A 19,556-nucleotide genomic window follows, 5' to 3' on the forward strand; every position below is an offset into this window, starting at 1 on the left:
TTGTGAAGCTGTAAACATTTGTTTTCAACTTAGAGGAATGATTTTCCATCATACTGTGCAACACCTAGTCTTTTCTTTGAAAGACTTATATTCCTGGAAAGGTTCCAGATCCTGGAAAGTCACAACCTGATCGTCTTTTGATCTACTGTAAAAGCGTTCCCAGTGGGCTTTTAATTATGATTATGCAGTTTTTAACCAAAATGTAAAAATTCTGTGTTGTTTTCTAGAACAAGAATTCATAAAACTTCAAAGATCAATTCATTTCTATCTATGTGTCTATCCATCTATATCATGGTTTCCCAAGTTCTAGTTATTCGTGTATTTTTTTAAATGAATGACCAGTAACTTGTAGTTTGAAATTAAGCAAAATATTATAGATCAAGTAAACTAGTTTTAAATGGTTCAACTGGTGCGTTCAAAGAGTCACATGAGATACCTGTGATTATGCAAATACCCCTGAAATGGTAAATTCCGGGAAAAAAAACTTGTGGCTATTCTCCACCATAGACATAACTCCACCCACACGTTTTTCAGAAATGATGCGTTCAAGCTTGTTTAGAAAAAACAAGCTTTCACTACAAGTATCATCGTAATTGTGACGCATTTTGGTTTTTAGTTTATTGGCAATCATTTGGACGTAGAGCAACTACGGTTTTTGACATCTTGCGTTCGTGTTTTAAGATAAGAACGTTTCCCATGCTGAACATAAGAATTTCAAGAGCATGCCCCCAAAATGACTGTTCGTAGCAAATTATTGCAAAAAAAAGTGTAAACTTAAACTGAAATAACTCGTTTGAACTCCAGAAATTATACAAAATACTTTCTTCATGTTATAAAGATCTTATAAAATGGGAGTAAGCGGAACAGAATCTGTGCCACAGATCATCAGGTTCTGACGTCGTCCGGTTTTTGGTTACTCTTGGTAAGGGGAGCCCATGGAACTTATTACATAACTCTCTGTTGGGTTTGTCTTAAAATGTGAACAAAATAAACGGCAAGTTATTCGTTTGTTTTAAGTATAGATTTCTGGAAGTCTGGTTGCCAATCCATAACCAGATGTTTAGCTCGTAGTGCACGCGGCAGACGTCCCCCTCTAGAAAAGCTGCTTAGTCTGGAAGGACGCTGCTATTTCCATTTATACCAGTAGGTGGCGGTTGAGGTAAATTTCCATGATCATATAAGACAGGATTGTTCAATTCAAGGTAACACAAAAAAGTCGTTTAATTGTTCCGTTATTGAACTGGCAAAAAAATTAAAACAAATCATGCTACTAAAAAAATTGAATAGTTACTTCCTATGGAGTAGAAGAGGGTGAAAAGAGATTGTTGTTGTTTTCAATGACGATTTTTTTTTTTACATGAAATAAGTTAGTGTGATGAAATAAACAATTTGTTTAGGCATTTATCTGTACTATCCTCATTTTCAGATTTATAAAATAAATACATAAAGTATTTTGTTATGGTCTAAAGGAAATAAGTGTGATTTTAAGAAGTAATCGCTCAACTTTCATGTGTAATGTGATCTTTTGCATGCGCGTACAGCGTGAAGTGGGAGTGGGTTGTCATGTGATCCTAAAAAAAAGAAAAGGAAAGAATAAAAAAAAGGAAACACGCCTTCCTGACTGTCATCGGGTGGAGCTTATTTAACGACTCCCTTAAAAGTGTTTCCGGCGTGTAATTCAACTTAGGCGAGCTCCAAATGCGCCAGAGAAGGCTTTATTAACACGGAAACGCTTCAAATTTCGAAAAGACGGTTAGATTTTTTTTAGATCGTCAAATACAATTAGTCTGTATTTATTGTTTTTTGGTTCGTCTTTTTTAACCTGAGGTTGTAATTTGTAGGTTATCTTTCTTTTTTATCCCGCGCGCCGCTTGCTATCGTAACTGGTTAGTGCGCGCGCGCTAATTAGCTTAACAGCAAACCGGCATTAAGTTGACCAAGAGTAACAACCTCGGCGTGGTGAGTAATACTTTAAAAAACTTGTCATGTGTGTCACATTTGATGTTCATTGTGGGGTTTTTCATATTTTATTTAGCATTGGTGTTCGTTTATAAACGAGTTTTAGCCAAAGCTAACGCTAAAAAAAAGCTTTTCTAACATGTTATGTTTTTACCATTTTGTGCAAAATATACGTATGATAATTCCACGAAATATTACATTTATTTTAATGCGTTCTTAAAACAGGCGATCGTTGTTTTAATTACTAAGAATATGCTAGCTTAGGCCACGTTACTTAAAACCGTTACGATACGACCAATGAAACTGCTTTCATACGCTTAGCCTAAATTAGAAACGCCGACCATCTGATTTGCACGCATCGGGAAGATCTTTGTAAGCAAAACTGGGTCGAGATGTGTACCGGTTCCACCCGGTTGGTCCGTGATCCTGTACCGGTTCCTTGTGCAACCCTAGTCACGTCACGGTGCGTCGTCCTTTCGACACAGCTTCTCGGAAGTGCGATGAAGCCGAGTTATTGAGCTCAGTTGTCTATCAAAAAATCCACACGATTAAAGATGAAATACAAACACCCAAACGCGTCTTATGAGCCGTAAATTGTATTCTATGGCGCCTGAAATAAAGAAAACATACGGCGCTGCGCCGTATGAATGAATGACGACACGTGCTTACGTACCAAGTTCTCCTCTTCAGTTGACATTCGCATTATTTAATCGACCTTTATGAATATAATCTTCGTTCTCATAAAACGGCACGTGTCTTGTTTGAAAATAATATTTGGTGATCAATTTAAACGTTATTAGTTAGTGCAGTTCGAGCGCCATTTTGCCTAAATATGGCTTCCTCGTGTTTTCTAGAAGCTAGTAGCAGACCTTCCGGTCTGAACATCAACTACTATTTTCTGTAATGTTGTCATCTTCACCCTAGATTCTAGTTTAAATGTCAAATAATTCTTCATTAATCTTTAATCATAAAAATCTCTTCTCCATTCTAATGCTGAAGCGGTTAAGTAATTCATTTCCTGTGCTTTTTCTTTCTTTCTTGCAGACCATCTTGGCACACCCCCCAGTCATAACTTCGCAATGGCTGTTTGCTCACTCTGTTTAATGGCAAAAGGCAAAACAACCCTTAGACACAGTATAATTTCAGCATAGCAATAACTATTTATTAGGGACTGTAGTTGAATTGAATCATTTTCTGGCCATTCAATTTTTTTAAAGTTTGCACTGAATTTCAAAAGTCTTATTAATACAGTATTTATTTTCATTTCATAGGTTCGTATTGTAGTTACTGTTTACAGCTGAATTTTTCTTTTTAAGAAGCAAATATACATATATTGTCAGGAATTACTTTCCCTTTAAGATTGTGAAATATCTTACAAAATCTGCAGTCATGGTATCAACAACTACAGCTGCAATCATGGTAGTTAGTACTGTAGGATTAGCAAGCCAAACTGCCCTGGTGGGGCACATGTGGTTGCTGATTCTCGGCTTCATCATTGCCTTCATCTTGGCCTTTTCTGTGGGTGCCAATGATGTTGCCAACTCCTTTGGCACCGCTGTTGGTTCTGGAGTTGTGACTCTCCGTCAAGCCTGTATTCTGGCCACAGTGTTTGAGACTCTGGGTTCTGTACTTCTTGGGGCTAAAGTGAGCGAAACCATTCGGAAGGGTATCATCGACGTGAGCATGTACAATGGTTCTGAGCCGGAGTTGATGGCTGGGTCTGTCAGTGCCATGGTTGGTAAGTCATTCACGGTGTACATTTCAGACTCATTTAGTGTAAAATAAGCTTGACATGTTCATTTATTTACCACACTATTGACTTTGTTAGGGAAACATGCTTTTTCTTATAGTCAGCTTAGCAGTTTAGCTTCTTTTCACAGATTTCCTCAATTTTTTTGTCACCAGGTTCTGCTGTGTGGCAGCTGGCTGCTTCCTTCCTTAAGCTCCCCATTTCTGGAACACACTGCATTGTTGGTGCTACTATTGGATTCTCACTGATCGCCAAAGGCCAACAAGGAGTCCGGTGGCTTGAGCTTCTCCGTATCGGTAAGGAAAGCAATTCGATTCATCAATCTGTTTCCTTCGTTCCTGTGTGAATTGCACAATGGATGAAATGGTGTGTGTGTGTGTGTATACTGTATCATTTTATATCAGTATTGTGTAACCTGTTAGAATGAGATCTAAATAATAATGAAAAAAAAAGAATAATTCAAGTGACAACCAGCACAGTAGTAGATTTAAAGGTTGTCATCTGGACTTGGTTTTTAAAGTTGAAGACGTTTCACCTCTTATCCAAAACCAGCTATTTCAGAATTGACAAAGCCTTTTGGATAAGAGGTGAAACTTCTTCAACTTTAAAAACCAAGTCCAGATGCCAACCTTACTATGATGGATTCTATCTGCATGAATGAGTGTTCATAGACAATTCAAGTGATGACTTTCTTTCTTCCCCGTCTTTGAATTTCATTTTCAGTTGGGTCTTGGTTCCTGAGTCCACTTTTGTCTGGGATGATGTCAGCCATTGTGTTCTGGTTTGTGAGCAAGTTCATTTTAAACAAGGTAAGCTTGCTTTTGTAAGGATGATAATATTTTTACATTTTTGAACTTCCCGTTTTTTAATATTAGATCATTTCTAAACGTTACCAATCTACAAACAGAAAATGGTCTCTCAGCTTCTATTTGGACCAGTGTGTCCAGATTCGGATTAACGCTATGCAAACAAAACACATGGATCCCACGAAATGTCAAATTCCTTACCGATTTGTTTTCTTTCTGCAGAAAGATCCCGTACCCAATGGTTTGAAGGCCCTTCCTGTTTTCTATGCCATCACAATGGGAATTAACCTGTTCTCCATCATGTTCACTGGAGCTCCAAGTGAGTGTCATTTGCTCTGCGTGCCTAACCACAGTTTAAAATAAACTGTTCCCTCAGACAGGCGGATGCTCACACATATTCCAGACTGAACCAGACTGTTTACTGTTTTTTCACAGAAGCAGTGTTTATTTGAACTTTTCTGTGGTGTGCTGTTGCTTTTGGGTTTTTTTTGTGGGTCAGAGCTGCAAGCAAGTTTTAGAGTGGAGCACAACAGGGAGTTGGAGGTTTAGATGCTGGATGTCCTTCACATTTAGGGAAAATAAAAAAAAGAGGATGATCATGTAAATGTCCTCTGCTTGTTTTATTACTATCTAGGAAATGGTTACAGTGATTTGGAATTTGATAGTCTAATATCTTTTGAAAACTTTCATTAAATTGGCAACTTTTGCTCCTTTTTTTTCTTCTCTCTGCAGGGCCTAACAATTCAGGAGGTTAGCTGGTCTGGGCCATTAAATGGTGGCTCGAGACCAGAGTTTGACAAGATTTGGTGGACTGTTGTGTGCATGCACATCAGTACCATCGCAGGGAGGAGATCACTTGCAATTCACGAGGACATGACTTGCATAGCCCAATCCGAGCTTAGCCGAGCTCAGTCTTAAAGAATTGTTCAAAGTGCTTCAAGATGGAACCCTTGAGGACCTGTAACTGGGTACCTCAGTTGGCAGGTGCTGCATCTGTACTGCAGGTACAGATGTTATTCAGAGCTCAGTTAGTATGCAACCTTACGTTTTTGCCACACCTCTTATTTTTTGTTTTGTTTACATTTACTTTAGATTCTTGCATTCTACTGTCCCACATAATACTGCTGGTAATGCAGCAGTTTGGTCTGCATAATAAACTTATGGTCTGTGTTGATTTATTAGTGTGGTCAGTAAATTCCAGTTGCTTAACTGGCTTATTGCGACTTCTTCACATCATAATTTACACAGATGATCCACTCGTGTGAGCTTTAGTACGTACTTCATTGAAACGTTCTGGATGTTTCAGAGTAAACATTGTCACCATGACAGTTTATCTTGACCACTGTCACTCTGGACCCATGACCAAATTTTGTGCTTGAGCAATTTTCTGACAAACTTCTGTCTGGGATGGTTGATGTAACATTGGGATTATGTAATGTAGGCCAATGCGTCAGGGAGGGACAGAGCAAAGTTGTGCTTAAATTCCATTTTTGGTATACTCATTCATTTGCTCTGCGGTTGGAGAAGCTCACTCCATTGTGGATTAGTGGTAATAATGTAGATATTTGAAGCAAAAGTTAACAAAAAAAAAAGACGAAGTTTCTCTCAATTGTGTAACTTTCGTCTTAAAGAAATATAGTATGCCAGGAGTTTTGTTTCATATGATGTGGAAATCAAACTGCTCCATGCTGGCCTGTAATCCTGCACCAAAGGAAAGCTGTGTCAAGGCTGCCTCCCTTCCCTGTCGTGCACCTCTCCTGATGGGAGTGAGCTCCTGTTTCGTAACTAAATAAACATAAGTGTGTTGCTCTGCAGTGTCATGCTGCAGAGTGGATCCAGAGAGTGCTGCATGGACTCTGCCCTGAAATTAAGGCTCATCACTCGGCCTTAGCAATCATTTCCTTTTAGCTCATCTTAAACTTCCCATCCAGTCCACAATGGAGGGAATTTTAGACTTCATTTGTTTTGTCTTTAAATGCAGTATAGTTTCCTCTTGTTTTTTGTGCTATGTTGGTGAAGAGGAGTAAGAGTTCATACTGCATGTACTGCACCCAACTTTACTGCAGTGTTGGCCATAGCGCACTCCTGACTGCTGCAGCTCTGCACCCGTCACCAAAAAACAAATCCTGTGTGTACACAGGTTCCAAGTGTTTTTGTTTTTTTAAGTTAACTCTGCATTGACCTTTATAAAATGACTGTCTTTGTGTGATCCGTGGTGATCTCAGTGCTGGGACTTGACAAGATTCCTTGGTGGGGCATCCTGCTGATCTCGTTGACCTGTGCCCTGCTGGTTGGTGTCCTGGTCTGGTTTGTAGTCTGCCCTCACTTAAAGAGAAAGATTGAACGTAAGTTTATGATGCTCAACTTCTACCACTTAACATTTGGTATTTATATCAATTCATGCAAAGTATTTTGTGGCATTTTATTGATGAGAATCCTCAAAATGTAAGCATAAATAATACAAACTGTACTTGTACTATATCACTTCATGTCAAATGTTTTCACTTTGCATTTTAATAGAATTGAAAATAATCTGCTTTACTTTAAAAGTTTGCCCATGATCTGAAAGTTTTGCCCAACTTCTCACCTGCTAGGGGATATGAAGTCTTCTAGCCCCTCTGAGAGCCCCCTGATGGAAAAGAGGGATCTCAACGACTCTCAAGAGGATCCTGTCCCAAAACCGATCACAGAAGAGATGTCTGCACCCACGGAGGCTCCTGCAGACCGCAAAGTGATGTTTGATATCGGATGTGCCGACGATGGGGAAAATAAGGACTGTAGTGAATCCGCTGATGCTGACGGTACAGATGGGACGTATAAGGAACGCAGGGTGGCTTTTAACATAGGTGACTCTGACGACAACGACTACAGCAACGAATGTAAGTTCAAGAAAAGACTAATTAAAAAAAACTTATTTTAAAAACGGTTCTAAAATCATGTTCAAATCTAGCTCTTCTGTTGTATTAACTATCAACAACATTTTTTTTATTTTTCAATCTTCATTTAGCTTCCAAGCAGACGAAGAACAACCTCAGCAATGGCTCTACAAATGCTCCTCACCGGGTCACCTTTAACAGTCATTTAAATAGCAAAGATTCACAGATTCCAAACAACGGTTACACCACATACCACACGGTACACAAGGACTCCGGTCTCTACAAAGACTTGCTGCACAAACTCCACCTGGCTAAAGTTGGAGACTGCATGGGTGAAGGTGGCGATCGTCCCATTCGTCGCAATAACAGCTACACCTCATACACGATGGCCATCATTGGTATGCACACAGACTTCAGACATAAAGACGGAGATACCCGCGCTGGGCAAGATGGCGAGAAAGCCCCAGGCTCGGGTGGTCCAGAGAAGAAGCGCGTGCGTATGGACAGCTACACCAGCTACTGTAACGCAGTAGCAGAGGAGACGACTCCAGAAAGTCACCAAAATGATGTGAAACTTGAAATTGGAGGACAGGATGGAGGTAGCAGCCAAAGTTCTCTAGAGGATAAACTTGATGAGGACAAGCCAGAGGTCTCCACTCTGTTTCAGTTCCTCCAAATTCTCACCGCCTGCTTTGGATCCTTTGCACACGGAGGGAACGATGTGAGGTGGGAACTTTGTTTGAACCCCCATGTTTGATTAAAATTAAAGGTGTCTATAGCAGCCTTTAATTGGATGATTTCCTCTGCAGTAATGCCATTGGACCATTGGTGGCCCTGTGGTTGGTTTACTCAACAGGCGACGTGATGTCAACTCAACCTACACCCATATGGCTTCTGCTGTACGGTGGTGTAGGCATCTGTGTTGGACTCTGGGTATGGGGTCGCAGAGTCATCCAGACTATGGGCAAGGACCTCACACCCATCACTCCCTCAAGGTACAGACATAAACACACAACTGTCTTAGTCACAAAAACCACACTGCTCAGTTTTCACAGACAAACATGTTACCTTGTCTCCTCCCTGCAGTGGTTTCAGCATTGAACTGGCTTCAGCCTTGACTGTAGTGGTTGCTTCTAACATTGGTCTGCCAGTCTCTACAACCCACTGCAAGGTAATGAAATCTTTCATTTTAATCATGACTTTAGATCAAGTCAGTTCAGTGAAAGGATGGCTGGATGTTTCTGACTGCTGTTGTTCATCAGGTGGGCTCAGTGGTGGCTGTAGGCTGGCTTCGCTCCAAAAAGGCAGTGGATTGGCGCCTGTTTAGAAATATCTTCATGGCATGGTTTGTTACTGTGCCCATCTCTGGCCTCATCAGTGCAGCTATCATGGCCATTTTCATCTATGGCATCCTATAAGCATGCAGTTGCATCCCAGACCAGAAGGGAGAAGCCGCTACATCAATGCTTAACCAGAAGAGGAGTAATATTTCGTGGCCAAAATGTATTGCTGACCTCAATCTGACAACTGAAGGGAGAAAAAAAAACATGTAGACGTGTTTAATCAAAGTATGAAAGTACTTATTTCATGTGCCTGTTGTTCCTGGCCACACCATTTTTATTTTCCTGTTATATCACTGGTTTACTTCAATGTAAGTAGAGAACTTGCATATCTGTGCTGTATCTTGAAAACTTTTTTTTTTTTTTCCATAGACTATATGCAATTACCTGTGTAATTAGTTTTACATGCTGGGGAACAATGCTGTAGTTGTTTTATTTCAAGCTTCAGTTTATTTTTGTTTCTGTCAAGATTAAGAAACCTTTCTAATGTCCATATATTTGTTACGTATCAGTTTTTATCTTTTTTTTTATAGCCTTGCAGTTGAAAACAGTCACATCTAACAGCTGCTTTGGTGAACTTCAGCTTCATTTAGCATTGTTCAGAATGTGCTGTAGACAAACTTTCTATTTGTCGAATAAATCATATCAAAGGAAAGCTGTAACTGAAACACTACAAGAAAAGGCGCCCTTAAAGAAGACATGTCAGTATTTCTAAATGGGAACAGAATTTGCTCTCAAATTAGCTGCATATCTGCAAACTTAGATGATTGCTTTCAACATTAGTGGTTCACCCTCCAGCAGCCATTTCCACAACGGCCCCTCGCAACATGGCATGTTCTAACTTTGCTCTTTCATTCTGTATCTTCCAAATGCAAAGAACTGGACCTTCAAACTGGAGACATGAGTGTGTTGGCACGGAATGGCTTGCATTTTCCTTAAGTCGCATATTGTGTACCGCCAGCGGGTGGATGGTTGATTGCAGAACTAAATACTTTTCAGACAATAGATGCAGTAGTGGCCTTAATTTATTCATTTATGTTTTTTAGGTACCAAAGACTTGTTTTTTTAATGCACAGTATCTGCTCTACATTAGTGGATGAAGAAAAATTGAAATAAAAAAAAAACAACCTGATATTGAGTCTGCCTTTTTAAAGTGTCACAAACTTCCACCTTTAAATGATAACCCCTTGATTCAATGGAGTTTCCATTTGACATCCTAGAGAAGCTCTCCCAAGTCATTGATTAAATTAAAAAAAAGCCAAATATACAGAAAATTCACATTTGATCTCTTTATTTATGTAATAGTACCCTGAGTCGGCTCAGGTTTCATGTCGTGCATCAGAGCAGCTGTCCATTGTATCACTCCAACACATCTGTGAGGACGACAGAATGAAAACGGGCCTCCATTACACAGAAATGGGCCATCGGCACCTTCCATCCGGTTCTTTACGCCCTTGTGCTAAAGCATGTTATGCTCGCAACAAATGTGACTGAAATCGCTCATAGACGGCTGAGGAATCAGGTGTGTTGCAGGTGGAAACGTGACGTGACTCACTGTTGGATGGGAACTTCCTAGTCATTACTGCAGTGTTATTGTTTTAGTCCCTTAAGCACAGCAGGTTTGACCTTGTTAAAGGTAATTGATTTACAATAGAGTGGTAGAATTGAAGCTGTGTGTTTCTAACACCAGCGCCAGCAACCTGCCAAGTCGTAGAAAAATCCTAAAGGAAAGGAAGGGTACAAATGTATCACTGAAATCAAACGCGCCTTGGGACAGACTTGTATGAGTGTCCTGGTTTCTTGTCCTAGAATCTGAACTCACACAAGGAGGACTCTAACAAACAAGCCTGAAGTCCCTTTTGGAGGTCAAAGCTGTATATCTTATCGCCCAAGTTCCTCCTCAGATAAACACTTGTTTATTCAGTTTGAAAATCATTGTAAAACCATCTAAACTGCTTGGTTGTAAATTTGAAAATGGCGCTCCAAACACTTTTTATTGCAGATACAACTCAGTTTCTCAAAGTTTCTGCCACTTCTCAAAATCTAGCCTGGACTGGCTCGAACCGCCTGTGTTTTTCAATCTGGTTTATTGCTTAACCCACAATTTAGACTTCACTGTCTTGCTGAGGAAGGTTCACCACATGTTTTCCTTGCAGGTACCGGTAGTTGTGAGTCTGACTCAAAGAATTTTAAACACCACCTTTAGGGTATAAACTGGATCAAACCAGTTTATAGACATTTTCCCTCATTTAGCTTTCTATACAACATATACTGGGAATGCTGTATTTCAGAGGTTTTCACCTTCTTCTGCTGGTACAGTCTGGCTGGTTTCCTCTGTGAGAGACAAAAGAAAATATGGGATAGGAACAGGTGACTGGACTCAAAATAACAATTGTTTATTTGGTCTTACCTAACTTGGTCGTCTCTGTCACAACCTCAGGACGCTCTACAAAGACATTTACATTTTATCAGACTGTTCTTTCTCTCCCATATTTTTAGACATTATAGTGAAAGTAAAGTTTTGCATAAAACAGTTAAATGATAAGTAAAGGAGAAGATCAGTTTATTTTATTGCAGGAGCAGAAAATAGAGTTTTCATATGTCAAATATATTATAGGTTAAAATAATGTAAATTCTCAGACTCACCCACAGCGTCTTCACAAGAATTTGACTCTGTATTTTAATTTGAAAGCAGAAAATGCAGCAATTAAAACATTTTCTATGTTGGTCTTGCCTTTCTCTGAACTGCATTTTACTGCCACCTACAGGCCTCTAAATGAAACATGAAACCGCTGATTTACCCTCTGTTGAAGAGTCGGCATTGTTCCCTGCGCCCTCTGCTGGAGAAACAGCGTCACAGTTAGGATGCCCTGAAAACCGGTTTGAATGAAACATTTAAATAATACAGAAAAAAAGCATTTTTAAAATAATTGTGTGTTTTTAATGTTTGTGTTATTTCTTTTTCTTTATCTTGCTTTTGGTTTTTAAAATTGGTAAATAATTTTATATGAAGCACTTTGACTAACTTGAGTTATTTGCTCTACAAATAAAGTTGATTTAATTAAATAACGAAAAAAATGAATATATTTATTTTTAATGTTATCCCATTATAATTTCACACACCTGTGCTGTCATTCTCAGCTTCAACATGCTTCTCCACTGTGGGGACAATAAAACAAGTTTTCACAGAGGAAAGTCCTCCAGAAAAAAACACAAAATGTGTCAGAATCTACCAGAATCTTCTTGACCAGCACCTGTAAGATAGAGTTGAAAACTTTTCAAAACAGATTCCTATGTGATCAACCATTTAGAAAAAATCAACAGCTTTTAATACTTACTGGCTTTTTCGACATCTTCATCCCGTCCCTCTGTAACTTTACAGGAAAATACCGGTAATTGTTTTCTCTTTTGTTTTTTTTACTTTGCATTCAGATGTGAAATAATGTATTTACATGGTGCAAATTCCAGTATTTGTGATGCCAATTTCTGTCTGTGTCATTCATTTACCATTCATCTGTGCTTCTTCTGCCTTTTGAGCAGCCTCAAATTCCATCTGGTCTAAGAAAAAGACAAGCTGGTTAAAAAAAAATCTGTTTTCTTTTTGTAGTGAAAGTGTGGTGAAAATTGTCAAAGCAATGGTTAAAAAAAAATTTGGACAGGCTTAATCTACAAGCTTTTCTGAGAAGGAATTAAAGTAACTTTTGAAAATTTCATTTTATAAAATATTTGCACCTTCAGTAAACTTTTCAGGAAATTGTCTTAGCAGCACACGAGCCGACAAATTTCCCTTCTCTTATTGAAACAGTGTGATTTACCTATTTTTTGTAGCTCTGTGAGCCCATCTGCAAGAATAAAGAAGCGTTTAGTTATGTAACCATTTGTGTCAAAGACATCATTGTTGCTGAAATGTATTGTAAACAGGATTCCTCACCAGATGGAGTTGTTTTCTCCTCATTTGATGCGGACTGAATAGATGCTGAGAGCGCTAAAATAAAATAAAATAAGTTCAGATTAAAATACATTTAAAAAAGATTTAACACTCAGATATGCTTTTCTAGTCAAGATGACAGGAAATGTGAAAAACAATGCACACCTTCATTCACCAGTTTTTCTGTGTTAAATTTTGTTTTACTTACCGCTTTGAAATGCTGCTGCAGCAAGGAAAACACCAAGAAATCTCATTGTGGCTGTTGGTCTGAGTTTTGAAGGATTTTGGAGGCTGCAAACACTGCGTTTTGTTTTTGTTGTCACTTTGCATCCTCTTATATGAATCCACAGTCAGATCACATGCTCTGTATTGACAGGCGGCTCTGGTACCATTGTCCCCCCCCCCCTACCTGAGGGGACACAACACGACACAGACGTACCCTTATTCAGTCTCTCAATGACACCCATTGTTTTCTGCTCAGTCACACTAGCCATTATTTGGGATGTCTGATGGAAGGAAAATAGAAGAAAAAAAACAGGCTCTGTTCATGAGAGCTCAAAACAGTGTTTGTGTCCTCTTGGAATTGGAAGTGGTGATATCAACGGGCACATCTAGGTTAGGGATGGTAGGTTAGCATGTTGCTCAGTGAGATAGTTTCTCAATCACCCCAATGTACTGCTCAACATAAACAACAGCAAAATGATAGTACAGAGTTGGACATGACAATTACTTCTAAGTAAACAAAGTGGAAATAAATCCATCCATCGCTCAAACTCGTCTAATCCCTTTTGCGGTCACATTGTTGCTGGAGCCTATCCCAGCTACTGCTGGGTGAAGGTGGACAGGTTGCCAGTCTGTCGCTACACATTCACACAATGAGTGTCATTTTGACCTAAAAAGCCTGTTTTTGGACTGTGGGAAGAACCCAGAGTGGCCAGAAAACAAAACAAAAAAGCCATACATGCACAGGGAGAACATGCTAACTCCACGCAGAAAGAACCCAGCTGGGATAGTCTTTGACATTTTCAATCTAGGGAGAACAAAGTGAAGATTGGATTTGATTTATTGGTTTATTTCAAGTATTAATTATAGACAATACAACAAAAAATCACAGAGATTTATCAAACTCATTTTAAAAATAAAGAATGCGTTGATTACAAAAACAAAGAAGAATTCCCAGATATGTAAGATGAAGACGCCATCCTCTCAACAGTGTAATTGTTTATAATCATGCAGAGATTTTAGCAGTAATGGACACATTACACACTTAGGTCACATTAGATTTATTTAGTAGAATGATTATTAACTCTATTCAAGAAGAGTAGATTTGAACTATTCATTTAACAGAAACAACTTATCCATTTATTTGGTGACACCTGTTACACAAGTTCATTCAAATAACTGTTTTCTGCTCCTTTCAGATTTATTTTGTGAACTTGACTGTCCACCTTTGGCACACATGAGCTAAAACTTTGTCATGCTTATTCAGTGGTCTTACATAAGGCTTGTTCTGACCCGTTTTTTAACTTCCACATTTTTGTTAGAGGCTGTGTTCATCTGTGCTTGTTGCTTTTGCTCACAAAACATTTGTACTTCCTCAACCTAAGACATTCCAGAGCTCATCACAGAGTTTTTATTTGATTTTCTTCATTTTATTTCTTTATTTTAAGCTCTCATTTTAAATTAGAAGAAAAATCTTGTTTGTATTTCTGAATACATGTTTAATTTGAATGCTGGTGATGTAAATGAATGGAAATACCAACAGCTAGCATTTGTACTGTTACATTTCATACACAGTTCTTTGTTTACATCCGTATATTAATATAAATTATACTAATTTTGTTAATTTAGATTTACTTTTTGGCACACTTCAACAATTAGATTAGCATTTTTTCAAAAAAACAACAGCAAGCGACATCATGGAGTTTCTATTCAAATCTACTCAATTGTTCTAAAAAGTATGTTGTCTGTTCAAGTTCTGTGTTTTGGAGGACCCCAAAGGAGGAGTCTGGTTGGAAGTTAAAAAACAAGGAGACCACAATAACAAAAGACTGAACAGAGGATCCATTACGTTCATTTGGCCTCCGTTTTATAATTTATGATGCTCGTCTGCAGACGCCCACCGTTTAAAAAGGAACTGCTCTGTTTAGAAAGCAGGATGACTGAGACAAACAAGACACGGCCCAACTCATTATTATTTTTACTTTTTTTTTAATTTGATGACGTAATGTGAGCTAACAAAAGCAGGACTTGTTAGAATTTTAGTTTACTCATATTCTTTGTGAAGCTTTCATTATTTTATGGAGCACAGAGGGCTGGAGTTAGTTGAGACTGGTTACCCAGAAGGATTTTTGGTGACCTATTGCAGGTTACTCACTGGTGGCGGGTAGTGTTACACATTCTGGAACTTTCTTCCTCCCTTTTGCACTCCATGCCTGTGGCCGGTGCACATGTGGGATTAGCTGTGACTGTTGCTTCCTGTTTTCCACTCCTGCATGGACGTGATGGATGAGCTCCTAAATTGTGAAATTTGCTTCAAGACGTATCAGTTAAAAAAACTGTTGCTTTTACATAAATGGGAAAAAGCAAAATTTGATCATCTGGACTTGGAGACAGAACAGTTCATCTTGTTTTTTAAACAACCTTTCTCTCTAAGTTTTTTTATTTTGCATGGTCTGTGATGATCATTTACTGCTGGGATTACCAAGTCTGGCTAACTCTCAGTTATTTTTATAAAGAAGTTTGATGAAAGTAGCAGCAGGTACTACATACAGCATTTGGGAATATCCTTTCCCTAAAGCACATGTGTCAAACCCAAGGCCTGCGGGCCAAATGTAGCCTGCAATGTCATTTTATGTGGTCCGCGAAAGCATAAAAATTTTTAATTTCTTAAAATAAAAAATAAAAATTGGTGTGTATATATCCATATCTAGGGGGAATTGGACTTGAAATATTGGATTACTATACATTAGGACTTAAACATTGTCCATATAACCTAACCTGACAGAATCAATTTAAAAGGATTTATGCTGAAGTAACAACCAAACATATTTGCAAATGCAATTGACAATGTAACCCTTGTTCTATCCTAGGCACTGTAACATTGGGAGTTGGGTCATCTAGACCCACTAGACAGTGCGCAGAAGCTTTTTTCTTCAATGATTTGTGATCTTGATCTTCATTGGTGTCCATGGATTACATGAAATCTTTCCACCTTTATCCACCTTTGTCATGGTAGGGAGAACACGTCAATGTAAGGGTGGGGTCATCTAAGATAGCACAAGGATTAAAAAGTTATAAAAAATAATGAATTAATTAACATTAAGGAGTAGATACATTTATTTTTAATTACATTTAGTTACATCTATAAGTTATTTCTGGCCCTTTAAGGACAGCCACTGTGCTGATGTGGCCCTCAGTGAAAATGAGTTTGACACCCCTGCTGTAGAGGTTGAGTGTAGACAGCAAACGAAACCAGCTTACTGTGTAGCCTCCTCTTTGCCTTTTGGCTGCTCGGCTTAGGTTTCCACAGCAAGTGCTCCGCTGCATCCTCCTTGCTAACACCACCACCTTCATGTCCTTCTTCACTACATCCACGAACCCTCCAAGTGGTCTTCCTCAAAACTCGTTTTTTTTCCCTGGCAGCTACAGCAACCTTTTACCAACATAATCCCTGTCCCTCCTCTTAATGTGTCCAAAGCCTCTCAATCTGCTTCCCTGCATTTACACCACCTGCAGCAACATGCGTTCAAACGGCCACTTTCAATGAAAAGTCTACGTAGTGTTCCGCATTCAAAACTTTACCGTTCATGTGTAGTTACGCATGTTTCCAGGCTCTACTGTACTTACAAAATACACGGCCATTGAACTCAGGTTGAAAGTTAAACCAGGTTGAAAGTGAAATGTTTATTACAGAACTTTTGCTGTTTCTTCACTTTAGAAAGACTCAGTACCCAACAGTTTAAAATCCCTGTCGGTCTTTTATGCTTTGACCATGGGAATCAACATCTGTTCCATTCTGTTCTCTAGACCTCAAAGTAAGTAGCACTCTAGCCAGTCTAAATGTCTGCCCCATACCCACAGCCGAAAATAAACGTTTCCCTCAGACAGCTCCCACATGTCCCAGACTGTTTACCATTTACACAGAGGCCGTTTTATTTGTTCATGTGCTGTGAGCATCTCTTAGTCATATTTGGACCCAGGTTTTATGGTGGAGGACTGCTGCACGAAAGACTCCGTTTGCATGGTGCCTTATGAAATGAACTTGGAAAAGCTGAAATTTTGGGACTGTTTGTTGTTTGACACACCCACGACAAAGACAGAAGTCTGACTGTCGGGTTCTGCTCTGAGAGGCTGTGTGGAAACACTCTAACTCATACAACATTGAAGAAAAGAACTTACAAGGACCTTATGAACTTACAGAATATACAATTAGCTTCAAGTAAATTATTTTTACACATTTGCATTCTTGTTTATTTTTATTTTTTTTTTGTAGATTAGAAACCAATTTTTGTGTTTATGCTCATTCACAAGTTCAACTTCTGCCCCTAATTTCTAAGTACTAAAGTACTTTTTTTAATCCAACATTTTTTTTATATTTATTTTAAAACATGATTTCCTGGAAGGGTTTAACTGATGAGGTTCGGTTCTTATGTATGTTTTAAAACCCAGGCTGTAATGACAGGCTGTAATTAACAACGATTCGATTCAAATCATAACCTGATTCAATCTGATTCACTGACCTAAAATTGATCATGGTCATCTTTAGCCAAAAATTCAACCAGTGTGACTCAGAAATAAATAACAGTGCAGCTGAAGTTTTCCAGATTCCTTGTGTTTCTTTAACAACTTGCCACAGACAGATCAATCTGGTTGGATTGTAGGAATAGAACTCGATCAGGTTGATTAATCGTTACACCCCTGTTTAACCCTTGTGCTATCTTAGATGACCCCACCCTTACATTGACGTGTTCTCCCTACCATGACAAAGGTGGATAAAGGTGGAAAGATTTCATGTAATCCATGGACACCAGTGAAGATCAAAAATCATTGAAGAAAAAAGGTTCAGCGCACTGTCTAGTGGGTCTAGATGACCCAACTCCCAACGTTAAAGTGCCTAGGATAGCACAAGGGTTACAACAGTCTATGCTTTTTTTTCTTTGCATGTTTGATGACAATCTCTTAGTACTGGAATTTGACAGGATTCCTTGGTGGGGTATCCTGTTGATCTCACTGACCTGTGCTCTGGTAACTGCTCATCTAGTGAGGTTGTTTGTTTGCCCTCACTTGAAAAAGAAGAGTGACTGTAAGTTATTGCATTATTAAAGAGTTGATACTTCCATCTGCTGCTTATGATAACTGGAATTAAGGAATGTTCAGAATGTGGAGCTCAGACATGGATACACATGCATAAACCAAACAGGTTTCACAGGATTGTTTTTTTCTTTGTTTCTTTTTTTGTCCAATTAGCAAGGTCAGTCTAAACAACCAGGTTCAGTTCCAGAACAGTCCAATTACCCGTAATGTTTACTGCCAAAACTACAGAAGACACTCAAACTGCACAAAAGGACCAAGATTTGCAGCTGCAGGGCTGATGGTGAAAATAAACCAATCCAAGTCTGCACCAACCTTTCACACACTGTAGCTGCCATTGGTTTGAACACAGGTACAGAACATTTAGAAATGTACATCTGTGGTGGACAAGATGGTGATAAAGCCCCAAGGTCAGGTGATTAGGATAATATACGTAAGCATGTGATAAGCATGTGAATAGTTACACCGCCTGCTGTAACGAAGTGACAGAGGAGAGAACTGTGGAAGGAATTCTGAATTATGTGACACTAGACGGTGTGAAAAGCAGCCAAAGTTCTCTAGATGATAAACTTGATGAGGACAAGCCAGAGGTCTCCACTCTGTTTCAGTTCCTCCAAATTCTCACCGCCTGCTTTGGATCCTTTGCACACGGAGGGAACGATGTGAGGTGGGAACTTTGTTTGAACCCCCATGTTTGATTAAAATAAAAGGTGTCTATGGCAGCTTTTAATTGGATGATTTCCTCTGCAGTAATGCCATTGGACCATTGGTGGCCCTGTGGTTGGTTTACTCAACAGGCGACGTGATGTCAACTCAACCTACACCCATATGGCTTCTGCTGTACGGTGGTGTAGGCATCTGTGTTGGACTCTGGGTATGGGGTCGCAGAGTCATCCAGACTATGGGCAAGGACCTCACACCCATCACTCCCTCAAGGTACAGACATAAACACACAACTGTCTTAGTCACAAAAACAACACTGCTCAGTTTTCACAGACAAACATGTTACTTTGTCTCCTCCCTGCAGTGGTTTCAGCATTGAACTGGCTTCAGCCTTGACTGTAGTGGTTGCTTCTAATATTGGTCTGCCAGTCTCTACAACCCACTGCAAGGTAAGCTATTCAAAGGCAGATTTTTTGATTAATATCTTAACCCTTGTGCTATCCTATGGGGTCAAGATGACCATTGACGTGTTCTCCCTACCATGACAAAGGTGGATAAAGGTGAAGAGGATTTCATGTAATCCATTGAAACCAGTGAAGATCACAAATCATTAAAAAAAAGGTCAGCGCACTGTCTCTTGGGGTCTAGATGACCTCACTCCCAATGTCAAAGTGCCTAGGACAGCACAAGGGTTAATTGAAAACTAATTCAAAAGTAATTTTGGATCTTTTTTTCTAAGCTGTCCTCTGCTGCCACCCAGAGGCTGAATTGCAAACACTACTCCCCACACATGAATGTGTTTTCACCTCCCTTTGCTGACAGTTTTGATACAGAAAAAGCCTCAGGCTACAAAGCATGTATATAATATTTCTTATGAACAAAAGAATAAAAACTCATTATGCAAATGAGTTAAATATGCAT

At 39.1% G+C, this 19,556-nt stretch overlaps 3 protein-coding genes across 8 annotated transcripts; 2 read left to right on the top strand and 1 right to left on the bottom strand.

The window, feature by feature from the left end:
- The first annotated feature begins 1,573 nt into the window (after positions 1 to 1,573).
- Positions 1,574 to 9,863, top strand: slc20a1b (solute carrier family 20 member 1b). The gene is made up of 11 exons (XM_011481855.4): positions 1,574 to 1,959; positions 3,004 to 3,697; positions 3,865 to 4,005; positions 4,433 to 4,518; positions 4,738 to 4,834; positions 6,741 to 6,860; positions 7,110 to 7,394; positions 7,523 to 8,117; positions 8,201 to 8,386; positions 8,478 to 8,562; positions 8,654 to 9,863. The coding sequence occupies exons 2-11, from the start codon at positions 3,349 to 3,351 to the stop codon at positions 8,807 to 8,809; spliced, it is 2,100 nt and encodes a 699-aa protein (XP_011480157.1). The 5' UTR covers positions 1,574 to 1,959; positions 3,004 to 3,348; the 3' UTR covers positions 8,810 to 9,863.
- Positions 9,864 to 10,005: 142 nt separating this feature from the next.
- LOC101173157 (uncharacterized) lies at positions 10,006 to 13,027 on the bottom strand. 6 transcript variants are annotated; one of them, XM_020707715.2, is made up of 12 exons: positions 12,868 to 13,027; positions 12,663 to 12,716; positions 12,547 to 12,573; positions 12,239 to 12,289; positions 12,070 to 12,105; positions 11,965 to 11,985; positions 11,855 to 11,890; positions 11,533 to 11,571; positions 11,378 to 11,404; positions 11,142 to 11,177; positions 11,033 to 11,065; positions 10,006 to 10,452 (listed from the first exon to the last, which is right to left on the bottom strand). In XM_020707715.2, exons 1-12 carry the CDS (start codon positions 12,911 to 12,913, stop codon positions 10,412 to 10,414), a joined length of 447 nt encoding a protein of 148 aa, XP_020563374.1. In that variant the 5' UTR covers positions 12,914 to 13,027; the 3' UTR covers positions 10,006 to 10,411. The 6 variants fall into 6 exon arrangements, with proteins under 6 accessions (XP_020563374.1, XP_004074859.1, XP_020563375.1 ...); XM_004074811.4 differs by having other exon boundaries at positions 10,006 to 10,104; positions 11,533 to 11,568; positions 12,868 to 13,026; XM_020707716.2 differs by having other exon boundaries at positions 11,533 to 11,568; positions 12,868 to 13,026.
- A 5,487-nt stretch (positions 13,028 to 18,514) lies between these two features.
- LOC144996385 (sodium-dependent phosphate transporter 1-B-like) lies at positions 18,515 to 19,515 on the top strand. Its single transcript, XM_078955837.1, has 4 exons — positions 18,515 to 18,639; positions 18,723 to 18,908; positions 19,000 to 19,084; positions 19,375 to 19,515. Exons 2-4 carry the CDS (start codon positions 18,778 to 18,780, stop codon positions 19,498 to 19,500), a joined length of 342 nt encoding a protein of 113 aa, XP_078811963.1. The 5' UTR covers positions 18,515 to 18,639; positions 18,723 to 18,777; the 3' UTR covers positions 19,501 to 19,515.
- The last annotated feature ends 41 nt before the right edge of the window (positions 19,516 to 19,556 follow it).

This window comes from Oryzias latipes, chromosome 12 (genome assembly GCF_053564925.1).
Source record: "Oryzias latipes strain Hd-rR chromosome 12, Olatipes_Hd-rR_3.1".
NCBI classification, from domain to species: Eukaryota; Metazoa; Chordata; class Actinopteri; order Beloniformes; family Adrianichthyidae; genus Oryzias; species Oryzias latipes.

Bases quoted from the DNA above. Each gene is read 5' to 3' on its own strand.
- slc20a1b (XM_011481855.4), top strand. From the start codon at position 3,349: ATGGTATCAACAACTACAGCTGCAATCATGGTAGTTAGTACTGTAGGA. The intron at 4,006-4,432 runs GTAAGGAAAGCA...TTTCATTTTCAG, and splicing joins GCTTGAGCTTCTCCGTATCG to TTGGGTCTTGGTTCCTGAGT. The intron at 8,387-8,477 runs GTACAGACATAA...TCCTCCCTGCAG, and splicing joins ACACCCATCACTCCCTCAAG to TGGTTTCAGCATTGAACTGG.
- LOC101173157 (XM_020707714.2), bottom strand. From the start codon at position 12,913: ATGAGATTTCTTGGTGTTTTCCTTGCTGCAGCAGCATTTCAAAGCG. The intron at 12,290-12,546 runs GTAAATCACACT...TCTTTTTCTTAG, and splicing joins CACAGAGCTACAAAAAATAG to ACCAGATGGAATTTGAGGCT. The intron at 11,602-11,854 runs GTGTGTGAAATT...ACCGGTTTTCAG, and splicing joins AGCTGAGAATGACAGCACAG to GGCATCCTAACTGTGACGCT.
- LOC144996385 (XM_078955837.1), top strand. From the start codon at position 18,778: ATGTCAACTCAACCTACACCCATATGGCTTCTGCTGTACGGTGGTGTA. The intron at 18,909-18,999 runs GTACAGACATAA...TCCTCCCTGCAG, and splicing joins ACACCCATCACTCCCTCAAG to TGGTTTCAGCATTGAACTGG. The intron at 19,085-19,374 runs GTAAGCTATTCA...TTTTTTTCTAAG, and splicing joins TCTCTACAACCCACTGCAAG to CTGTCCTCTGCTGCCACCCA.